General features: G+C 43.0%; 1 protein-coding gene across 1 annotated transcript in view; it reads right to left on the reverse strand.

Moving 5' to 3' along the window:
- The window catches only part of ANKFY1 (ankyrin repeat and FYVE domain containing 1), a 118,640-nt gene that overhangs the window by 82,565 nt on the left and 23,424 nt on the right, over positions 1–12,651 (reverse strand). The window contains exon 2 of the mRNA XM_006167603.2: positions 10,881–11,073. Coding sequence (XP_006167665.1) covers positions 10,881–11,073 — 193 coding nt within the window. The remainder of the gene's footprint in view (positions 1–10,880; positions 11,074–12,651) is intronic.

The raw sequence follows: 12,651 nt of genomic DNA on the forward strand, positions 1-12,651 counted from the left end.
TGTCTCTCTCCGGTGAGCATATATGCCCTCTAGCAAAGTTAAAAATAATAAAAAGTAAAATTAAGCAAATAATTTGTTTTTAAAAAGAATAGAATTAACATTCTATTTAAAATAGAACATAAAATTGATTCAAATTACATTGAAGCTTAAAAAAACCAAATGAAAACAGCACAGCCAGGATAGTACCGACAGCGCCTCTGCCTGGGAGGCTGGAAGCTGCTTGGGAAGCCTGGGTTTGGTTCCCAGCCTAAACATGCCAGGCACGCCCATGCATCTGTAATCCTCCCTGACAGAAATACCTATCCTTTTTGCTCCTCCCTCTTCTGTCTCTCCCGCTCCTCTAATAAAGGGGAAAAAAAATAATGAAACAGAAGCTAGTTACAAAAAAATAAATTTTTTAACTCTAGATTTATTTATTTTTTTTAGAATTACTTAACTTTACTTATTATTATTACCATTGTTTTTAAATTTGCTATAGGGCATGTGTGCTCACCAGACAGAGACAAACAGAAAGGAAGAGAGAGAGAGCTGAGATAGTGAGGATGCGGGCTGCCAGGTCTGGAACTCGAACCGCAGTTGGCCTGTGGGAGCCCAGCGCCTTAGCACCTGGCCCCTCTAGATTTATTTATAAAGTACAGGTTGAACGTTCCTCATCTAAAAAGGCTGAAATCCAAAATGCTCCAAAATTGGCAATTTTTCTTTTTTTTTTTTTGGAAAGGTTTTCACTATAGGGCGCGTGTGCTCGCCAGACAGAGACAGACATAGAGACAGAAAGCAAGAAATCACCCCCCAGAGGGGATGGCCACGCCTCCATTCTCCTCTCGGGATCTTGGGCACGCACACACACGTGCCCGGCGTGAGTTCTAAGTCACCGGGTCCAGGACGCGAACCGCAGTCGACTACGTGGGAGTCCAGCGACATAGCCATTACGCTAACTGCTGGTTCTCCAAAACTGGCAATTTTTTGAGCACTGATGGGACAACACAAGTAGAAAATTCCCCACATACCCTCAAGTGACAGGTTGTGGTGAAAACAATGCAATGGACAAAACACTGTATAAAACTATCTTCAGGCTATATGTATAAGGGGTAAATGAAACAAATAAACTTCACGTTTAAATTTAGGTCTCATGGCCAAGATACCACATTATGTACATAGCCATATTCTCAAATCTTAAAAAAAAAAATCTGAAATACTTCTGGTCTCAAGCATTTCAGATCAAGGACACTCAACCTATATTGTTACTGGAACAATACACATAATATTTTTAACCACACGATTATAAAATAAATGTCTCTATACAATCCCTACCACTATTCATGAATAGTAGTAGGTCAAATATTTTTCTATCTTTACAGTCTAACATACCAAGGAAACCAAAGATAAAGATTTCATTAAGAATTTCTAGTAATAATCTTAAAGCTAGGAGCAGCGGCACATGCCTGTAACCCCAGCAACTTGGGAGAGAGGCAGGAAGATCCCACCAAGTTCAAGAATGGACTGAAAAACAGAGAGAGACATTGTTTCTAAACAAAACACCACCAAACAAAAATTTCAACAATAATTTTTAAAAACAAGTCAAAAATGTAAAATCTGGGGCTGGCTTTGTGACACCACACTAATGTGCTACTAAAGAGAAGCTGGACCCCACATGGCAACCCTGGTGTGAATCCTGACCCAGTCGGCCTGAAACATACAACGCACACAGGTGAGTGCCAGGATCCGATGGGCTACAGAACTGATGGAAGGAGACTACAGCTTTGTCACACCCTGGAGGGTGTTCCCATCTCTCTCTCTCTCTCTTCCTCTCCTCCCGTTCTTATGTGTGTTTGCACGCCCTCTATCATGAAAACAAAAAAAGGGGGGTGGGGGGAGGAACCTGACAAGTTTATAACAGCTCTGTGTAGAAACCATTAAGAATCTGGTAATTTGTTTTTAAATTTGTTTTTGCCTTTGTTTTTAATTTGCTAGAGGGCACATGGCTCATCAGAGACAGAGAGTGAGAGAGAGAGACACACAGACACAGAGAGAGAGAAAGTGAGAAAGCACTCTTCCCCAGGAGGATGACCATGCCACAATTTCTCCTCCATTCTCCTCTTGAGATTTCGGGCACGCATGCGTAAGTGTCCAGTGTGTTTTTCAAGCTGCTGGGTCTGGACCATCAAATCATGCAGTTGGCCATGAGGGATCCAGCACTCTTAACTATCAGAGCAACACTGGTAGGCCCAGCTTGGTAATGTTTTTCAACTTCCTTCTAATAAAAGAATATTTATTTGTAAAATAGAGAAAGGTACTTTTAATTGAAAGGTACTTTTCTATCTTGGTAAAAGATGACCATTTAGAAACTGATTTCCCAATTTCAGTTACACATCTCAAGAGCTGATTCCTCTATGAAGGCCCCATTCCCCACCTGATACTCAACTGTAAATTACACAGGTCTTCAACCTTCTTTAGAGAAAGGGCAGGTTTTAGAAGCTGAAGAGAGACGCACTAAGATCACCCAACAGTGCCGTAACTGACCAGGTAAAAAGCATCCGATGGTGAGGTAAACAGCATGGCATCACTGTGCAAGGAGAGGCCACAGGAGAGGCCTGAGGTCAGTTTCCAGGGCCACAATTTCTCCTCCATTCTCCTCTTGAGATTTCGGGCACGCATGCGTAAGTGTCCAGTGTGTTTTTCAAGCTGCTGGGTCTGGACCATCAAATCATGCAGTTGGCCATGAGGGATCCAGCACTCTTAACTATCAGAGCAACACTGGTAGGCCCAGCTTGGTAATGTTTTTCAACTTCCTTCTAATAAAAGAATATTTATTTGTAAAATAGAGAAAGGTACTTTTAATTGAAAGGTACTTTTCTATCTTGGTAAAAGATGACCATTTAGAAACTGATTTCCCAATTTCAGTTACACATCTCAAGAGCTGATTCCTCTATGAAGGCCCCATTCCCCACCTGATACTCAACTGTAAATTACACAGGTCTTCAACCTTCTTTAGAGAAAGGGCAGGTTTTAGAAGCTGAAGAGAGACGCACTAAGATCACCCAACAGTGCCGTAACTGACCAGGTAAAAAGCATCCGATGGTGAGGTAAACAGCATGGCATCACTGTGCAAGGAGAGGCCACAGGAGAGGCCTGAGGTCAGTTTCCAGGTCAGCCCAACCAGGCCAGGGTGGTAGTGCCACTTGAAATCCTGGGGCAGAGGATCATGGCAGGGCAAGATCCTGACAAAAATAACTTTCTCATCTTCTTTCTCATTAAAAAACAGACAAACAAACAAAGAAAAAAGCAGTATAGGAAACTGCCAGTTTCATTCCGTCTCATAGAAGCACTGTAACATGCAATGGATTGATAAGTTACTGAGCTAATAAATGACAATGGGTAGCATGATGGTTGAGGTGTCTAGGCCCCACACAGTCAACTATGCAGTTCAAGTCCCAGACCTAGAGGCTTCAAAAATGTCTGGGCATTTATGCGTGCATGCCCAAAATCCTGGGAGGAGAATGGAGAAGGGATTGCAGCATGGTCATCTCCAAGAGGGACACTTTCTCACTTTCCCTTCCTCCCTCTCTTTGGTGAGCACACATGCCCCGTAGCAAATTAAAATTACCAAATAATAATAATAATAACAATAAATATATATACATACATATAATTTTTAGGGTACTTTACTATATACATACACACACACACAACATACTTACATATATGGAAATCAGAATGTTGTTGCTGGAGAGGAGACAATTTCCTATTAGTGTTTCTCTAACACTTCAATAGGAAAAAAGAAAAAAGCTTGTTTGATGAAAATTAATATAGTAGATAACTACCTATGCTTATCACTTTTTAAAACTACCTCATGGGTCGAGAACAGCCCTTCTTCAAGAGGCAGACAGCTCCATGGCTCCTGTGATCTAGCCATTTGGGGAGAAAGGAAGATGTCCCACTGATAACTGGGCCTCCAGCATCCAAAACTCGCGTGAACAGCCCTTCTTCAAGAGGCAGACAGCTCCATGGCTCCTGTGATCTAGCCATTTGGGGAGAAAGGAAGATGTCCCACTGATAACTGGGCCTCCAGCATCCAAAACTCGCGTGAACAGCCCTTCTTCAAGAGGCAGACAGCTCCATGGCTCCTGTGATCTAGCCATTTGGGGAGAAAGGAAGATGTCCCACTGATAACTGGGCCTCCAGCATCCAAAACTCGCGTGAACAGCCCTTCTTCAAGAGGCAGACAGCTCCATGGCTCCTGTGATCTAGCCATTTGGGGAGAAAGGAAGATGTCCCACTGATAACTGGGCCTCCAGCATCCAAAACTCGCGTGTTTGGGAAGAAACCGACCATCCACCAGATGACTAGAAATCGCTGCAGGACCACAAGAAATATGGAAGCAGGAATATACCTCTCCCACACGGGAAAAGGATAGCTCCTCTTTATCCACACACAGTTCAATGGAAATCATGGAAATGTCTGATAAAGAATTCAGAACATTCATAATGGCAAAGCTAACAAAGATGGAAGAGAAGAGAGACAAGGAACTGCTGAAGAGGAAGGAGAAAGGAGTTGAAGAGTTCCAGGAGGTGAGGAAATTCATGCTAGATCTAAAAGAGGAATTTCACACTTTACAAAAGAATCAGATGGAACTGTTAGAGATGAAGGCTATAATACAAGAAGTCAAAATCTCCCTTGAAAGTATTAAAAGCAGACTAGATCATACAGAAAATAGAATCTCTAATGTAGAAGAGAAAATGGTTGGCCTAGAAAAATCCACCGCGAAGACTGAGAAAATGGCCCAAAAATTTGAGAATAATATGCGAGAAGTACTAGATACCATCAAACGTCCAAACATCCGGATAATAGGCATCCCAGAAGGTGAAGAGACTCATAAGGGCATTGATAATCTATTCCATGAAATCTTACAAGAAAATTTTCCAAACCTGGAGAGGCACTCAAAGATTCAGTCCCAAGAAATACAGAGGACCCCAAATAGAATCAACCCAAGAAGATCTTCTCCAAGACACATTATAGCCAGATTGACCAAAACCACAGACAAAGACAAGATACTAAGACTGGCAAGAGAAAAAAGGCAAGTTACCTACAAAGGGTATCCCATCAGACTAACGGCAGACCTCTCATCGGAAACAATGAGAGCGAGGAGAGAATGGGAAAATGTATTCAAAGTATTAAGGGAAAAGCAATTTCAACCGAGAATTCTGTACCCAGCAAGGTTATCGTTCATTTGGGAAGAAAAGACACGAACTTTCCCAGATAAACAAAACCTGAAAGAATTTACCAGCACCAGACCGGATCTCCAAGAAGTTCTTAAGGGAGTGCTATGTCAGTAAAATTAAATGCAGACACACAGAAATAAGAGTTCAGAAACTAAGAAAATGGGCAACTTAATTGTAGGGCCAAAAGCTGGAGTTGAGTATTACATCCCAGATTTCAATCTGGAACATCGAACCTCAACAGATACAGAAGAAAGATTAAGTACATGAGACTGAACTGATGAAACAGTATTCTACGACTTGACTAAAATATTGCTGCTTTTCTTCTAAGCTTTGTTGTCTGGTTTTAAGGACTTTTGTCCTGTCTTCAGCTATCAATAGATTCATGTTCCGACTATTTGAACAGAATACTAACCTGTTTCTAGGCTTTAAGTTTCAAAGAAATATCCTTACCAGTTCAAAACTGCTTTTCTTGAAACCATCGGCTGATCTTGCTATTGAAAACTACCTCATGGGTCAAAATCCTTCTCCTGAACTTCAGTAAAAAAAAAAAAAAATTAACAAAAATAAATAAACAAATAATAAATTTAACAGTTTCTTCCACCTTAACATCTTTTAAATCAAGGGCCAGCAGCTGGCATTGTGGTTGAGGTGCTGGACTCCCACATGGCTAATAGTGGTTCAAGTCCTGAATCTGGCAACCCCAAAGCCACAACATATAAGCAGATAAATAAATAAATCTTTTGGAGAGGTTTTTTGGTTCTTTTTTTTTTCCCCGCTATAGGGTGCATGCGCTTGCCAGACAGACAGAGACATAGAGACAAAAAGCGAAAAATCACCCCCCAGGGGGGATGGTCACGCTGCAATCCCTTCTCCTCCATTCTCCTCTTGGGATCTTGGGCACACACGCACATGTGCCCGGCATGAGTTTTAAGCCACCGGGTCCGGGACGCGAACCGTGGTCGACTATGTGGGAGTCTAGCGACATAGCCATTACAATAACTGCTGGTCCCTAAAAAATTATTTTTTAAGAACCTATACACCAGTCAATCCAATTACTTAGATGCAAATGAAAATACTATTTAAGGACCAACCTGTAGCCTATTGGTTAAGGAAGCTAGATCTCACATAGCCAACAGTTCGAATACTGGCTCTGGTAGCTTGAAAAACACACCAGCATGTGTGTGTACATGTGTACCCAAAATTCTGACAGGATGTAGAAATGGAGAAGAGTGCTTCTGCCCTCCTCCCTACCCCTTTCTCTGACTCTTATTTCTCTCTAGTGAGTGTACATGCCCTCTGGCAATTAAAAAAATTTTTTTAATTGAAAACACACACACATACACACACACACACACACACACACACACACACACACACCCTATCGGGCCAGCCAGTGGTGTGGTAGTCAAGGCGCCTGGATCCCTCGTGGCCAACAGCGCAGTTTGAGTCTAAGACTCAGAAGCTTGAAAAACATCTGGGCACACATGCGCCTAACCAAGGGAAGAATAAAGAAGGGACTGTGGGGTGGCCATCCCCCGCAGGGGGTGCTTTCTCAGTCTCTCTCTCTCTCTCTGGAGAGTGCCAGCATACTATTACAAAAACTAAACACAAAAAAACCAGAATCATTTAGTTATTCAACAACAGACATGCTACGGAACAAAGGTACTTTTCTATCTTGGTAAAAGATGACCATTTAGAAACTGATTTCCCAATTTCAGTTACACATCTCAAGAGCTGATTCCTCTATGAAGGCCCCATTCCCCACCTGATACTCAACTGTAAATTACACAGGTCTTCAACCTTCTTTAGAGAAAGGGCAGGTTTTAGAAGCTGAAGAGAGACGCACTAAGATCACCCAACAGTGCCGTAACTGACCAGGTAAAAAGCATCCGATGGTGAGGTAAACAGCATGGCATCACTGTGCAAGGAGAGGCCACAGGAGAGGCCTGAGGTCAGTTTCCAGGTCAGCCCAACCAGGCCAGGGTGGTAGTGCCACTTGAAATCCTGGGGCAGAGGATCATGGCAGGGCAAGATCCTGACAAAAATAACTTTCTCATCTTCTTTCTCATTAAAAAACAGACAAACAAACAAACAAAAAAGCAGTATAGGAAACTGCCAGTTTCATTCCGTCTCATAGAAGCACTGTAACATGCAATGGATTGATAAGTTACTGAGCTAATAAATGACAATGGGTAGCATGATGGTTGAGGTGTCTAGGCCCCACACAGTCAACTATGCAGTTCAAGTCCCAGACCTAGAGGCTTCAAAAATGTCTGGGCATTTATGCGTGCATGCCCAAAATCCTGGGAGGAGAATGGAGAAGGGATTGCAGCATGGTCATCTCCAAGAGGGACACTTTCTCACTTTCCCTTCCTCCCTCTCTTTGGTGAGCACACATGCCCCGTAGCAAATTAAAATTACCAAATAATAATAATAATAACAATAAATATATATACATACATATAATTTTTAGGGTACTTTACTATATACATACACACACACACAACATACTTACATATATGGAAATCAGAATGTTGTTGCTGGAGAGGAGACAATTTCCTATTAGTGTTTCTCTAACACTTCAATAGGAAAAAAGAAAAAAGCTTGTTTGATGAAAATTAATATAGTAGATAACTACCTATGCTTATCACTTTTTAAAACTACCTCATGGGTCGAGAACAGCCCTTCTTCAAGAGGCAGACAGCTCCATGGCTCCTGTGATCTAGCCATTTGGGGAGAAAGGAAGATGTCCCACTGATAACTGGGCCTCCAGCATCCAAAACTCGCGTGAACAGCCCTTCTTCAAGAGGCAGACAGCTCCATGGCTCCTGTGATCTAGCCATTTGGGGAGAAAGGAAGATGTCCCACTGATAACTGGGCCTCCAGCATCCAAAACTCGCGTGAACAGCCCTTCTTCAAGAGACAGCCAAGATCCTGACAAAAATAATTTTCTCATCTTCTTTCTCATTAAAAAACAGACAGACAAACAAACAAACAAACAAAAAAGCAGTATAGGAAACTGCCAGTTTCATTCCGTCTCATAGAAGCACTGTAACATGCAATGGATTGATAAGTTATTGAGCTAATAAATGACAAGAGTTCTAATGGGGGAGAGCAGGAGAAACTGGTCTTTAACAGAAAAACGTCAAGGCTTCCCTGGGCCAGTAGGGGAAAAAAAAACTAAAAGTGAACAATATTGTATAAGAAGTTGCATCCAAGCAATAATTATCCTTTACTGAGATTAAATACATGCTGTGTTTATGTTATTATACCCTTTTTTAGAAATGATTAAGATGGTAGGTGAAAGTTTTGGATTTTGATCTATTTGATTTTTTAAAATAATTATTTAATTTTATTTATAATTATTTTTAATTATTAATTTTATTTATTTATTTATTTATTTATTTATTTATTTATTTATTTTTATTATTCAATTTGACAAGAGAAAGAGAGGGAGTGAGAAAGCAAGCCACTAGGTCCGGGACTAGAACCACAGTGGACCGTGTGGGAGTCCAGCACTTGAACACCACGCCACCTGCTGGCCCCATTATTATTATCATTATTTTAATCTACTATAGGATACATGCTCACCAGAGAAAGACTGAAAGAGAGAGAAAGGAAAAGTGAGAAAACAAGCTAATAGGTCCAGGACTCAAACCATGGGCAGTCATGTGGGAGGCCAACGCCTTAATCACCAAGATACCTTGGCCTCCTGAACTATTTTAAATGTCTTATCTAGCAGTCATCCATCTCCCGAGCAGCAAAATCATGCCTTCCGTGCTCATTCGCAGCTGCCTCTTATCCATAGCTGCTATTCCAATGCGGCGCTTCGTCCTTTCTGGTCTGGACTATCCGCGCTGCTCTCCTACACTCGTCTGTTTAGTTTCCCCGTCTGACATTACCAGAGCAATCTTCCTAAAGTACCCCTTTAAGTGTGAGCCCCCAAACTCACAGCATTCTGTTCTCCACTTCCTACAGGAACAAGCTCAAGCCACTCCCCTGAGCTTCCCGATGCAATCTGCCCTACCTTCTCCTCCCACTGCTCCTTCCATGCGTGGACTCTGACGTGGCCCCTCGCTGTCTTCAAACCCCTCTGTATTTTCCCATCTCTGGGCCTTTCCTCAGCCACTGCCCTTATGAATAACATCACTGTCTTTACACCTATTAAATCCCATCCAGCTTTAACGTCCACCTCGGAATTCAGTAACAGCAACCAATTGACACTTACTGCGTGTCATGCCCTGTTCTAAGCATTGGGCTGTTGGAAAAGTCATGGCGTATTTTGCATAGAAAAACACAGAAAAATGTATCACGACTTTTCCAATAACCGGTACTTAAGATCTGTGTCCTTACTCACTTATTTATTTGACAGGGTCTCACTATGTTGTCATCCTCTTAAGTCCCCCAAATAGTTGGGATTAAAGACACATGCCACAGTGCCTGGCTTTTAGAAAGGGCCGGGAATGAACACAGGCCTCCCGTGTGTACTCAGCCTCCTAAGCAGCAGCACCCAGAGCATGCAACCACAGCTGGGCCCCATGTACTTACTCAACCTTCACAAGAACCCCAAGGTAAGCAAAAATAGTAAAACCCTGCTTAACGGATTCGGAACCTGAGGCAAATCACATGTTGGGTCGTTGGGAGGGTTGTGACATATGTTTCTATGCAAAAATGCGTCATGACCCTTCCGATGACCCAATAGGTCAAAGTCACAGAACTAGTAAATGACCAGCTGGGCTTCAAACACTGGCTGTATAGTTCCAAAATCCATCTCAATCACGACTCTATTCTGCCCTCAAATTTTTCAAAAGAATTATTTATTTCCATTTGTTGTTGTTGTGGTTATTATTATTATTATCATTATTTGACGAGAGAGAGAGAGAAAAAGGGAAAGTGAGAAAGCAACCTGCCAGGTCCAGGACTTGAACTGCAGTTGGCCATGTGGGAATCTAGTACCTTTAACCACCACACCACCTGCCGGCCCCTCTGCCCACTAGTTCTAAGAATCTTTCTTTAACCACCCTAAGAGAAAGCGATCTTTCCCTTGCGACTTTAGCTATGTAAATTAATTCCTGTCTATTAGTCATACTATCACCATGACTCTCATACTCTGTGTTGACGATAAACAGTAAACAAGACAGACAAAAATCTTGCCATAAAGATAGTAGGTGATAGTTTTGAACTATTTTAAATGTCAAAATTTATTTGGAAAATTTTTTAATCTTTTTTTGAAGAGGTTTTTGCTATAAGGCATGTGCACTTGCCAGAAAGAGAGACAAAAAGACAGAAAGTAAGAAATCACCCCCCGGGGGGATGACCACGCCACAATCCCTTCTCCTCCATTCTCCTCTTGAGATCTTGGGCACTCACGCACACGCGCCCTGTATGAGTTTAAACCACCGGGTCCAGGACTCAAACCGTGGGCGACTACATGGGAGTCCAGTTACACCAACTGCTGGTCCCAAACTTCATTTGGAAATTTTACTAAGTCTTCTGTAATATAGTCATCCATGTCCCTAGCAGCAAAATCATTCCTTCTTATAGGGAATAAAGGTTTGCTAATTTCCTGATTAGAGAGCAGCAACCTTGGGAAGAAAGCGGATGAGAGCACAAGCTGGGTGGCCCAGGAACACAGCCCCGGACGTCCTGCCTGCCGCTCACCTGTACTGCTCCTGCTCGTAGAGGTCCGCCACGATCGTCAGCAGGCGGCTGATGAAGGACTCGCCGCTATTCTCCCTGTTTGCTTGTGCGGCCAAAAGGGTGCACTTCTTCTCTGTCTCTGCCAGTTTCTTTTGTAGCTTGACATACTCTTGCCGGAGAAGCATCAAGTGCTTCTCCAACTTGGCCACCTCCTCTGCAAGGGAAACAAAGAATCCAGTTTACCAGGGCAGGGGGAAACCAGCACTGACTATCCCCTCGTCCCCCCACCGGTGAGAGGGCCACCAACATGACTAGCCACATGGCGTTTCTCCTACAAGACAGAGAATGGCTTTGTTTCAGAGTGCTGGTCACTGGGCCAGGGAGGCCATCAGAGTACAGAGGTCTCTCCTCTCGAAAGCTCAGTATTCGATACAGGACAGCGAACTGCTGACACGCACCTGCCCTACAAATCCTTTCCCGTAAAGCCCGAAGTCTAAAAAAGAAAAGGATATCAAATCACCTAGGAGGGCTGGGCCCTGAGCACAGCGGTTAATCCCTGTGCAAATGAAGCTGGGTCCCACGTGGTTGACCAGGGTTCAAGTCCCAGCCCTCGCAGCTTATACGCCAGGCATACATGCACACCTGGGATCCTGACAGGATGTAAAACTGGAGCAATAAGGGTTGCGGCGTGATCAGGGCCCGTTGGGGAGTGCGTTCTCTCCCTCCCCAGGTACCCTCCCCCATTTGTGTCTTATGTGCACGTGTACACACACACCTGTTCCGGCACAATAAAAAGGAAAAAGAATTATATCTATATATACCAAAAAATCACGTAGGGGACTTTCTCAAACCAATAATGGCAGAAACTAACTTATACAAGTTATATATTCTTCTAAAAGCAATATATGCATTCTCTCGTGTAATCGGTTTTAAATTTTTGTTTGTTTTTGTATTTTTGCCAGAGGGCAAGTACTCCCACTGGGGAAACAGAGACAGGGAAAGGAAGGAATCACCGCCCAGGGCAGAAAGCCACATCGCGATCCTTTCTCCTCCATTTTCCTGGGACTTGGGGCGTGCACATACATATATGTCCGGTGTGAGTTTCAAGTCACCAGATCCAGGACTCGAACTGTGGTCGGCCATGGGGGAGTCTACTACCTTATCCACCATGCCACCTGCTGCCCCCCCACCCCATCTCGTGTAAGCTATGACAGCCTGTGAAGTAGGCACTATGACTAGCCACACTGCAATGACTCTGGAGCACGGAGAGTTTAGGATTCTGCCAACAAAGTTGGTGAGAAGCGGGGCTGGGATATTAGCCCAGACACTTTACCCCAGGCCAGTGACAGTGTTAACCACTGGCCCACACTACCTGACATCTATGCTCTTTAAGGTGAGGATCAGGGCAGTCAATAACTGTTCAGATGGAAGCGAGTCATTTTCCACATAATGCGGGGCAGATAGAAAAGGGAAGGACCACTGCATTTGATTCATTAAATTCACCTTTACCAAGTGTCTACCAGGTTCCAGGGGCATCGTGGTAAACAAAACCAGATACAGCTTCGCTTAGAGCTTTTAGTTACTGGGGAAAATGAACATAAATCAAATAAATTTTATTATAATCTATAATTATAATAATAACTGAAACCATCAAACACAAAGCTACAACTCTATCAAATGCTGGAAGGGAAAAAACAGAGCTTCGTGAGCCTAGAAATAGAGAAACTTAATTTAGGAGGTGAGGGAAGGCTTCCCTGGGGAAATGAGCAGTCACAAAACTTCTCTCCTCTTT

The sequence above is a fragment of the Tupaia chinensis genome, unplaced genomic scaffold (genome assembly GCF_000334495.1).
Source record: "Tupaia chinensis unplaced genomic scaffold, TupChi_1.0 Scaffold144899_1, whole genome shotgun sequence".
Classification (NCBI taxonomy): Eukaryota; Metazoa; Chordata; class Mammalia; order Scandentia; family Tupaiidae; genus Tupaia; species Tupaia belangeri.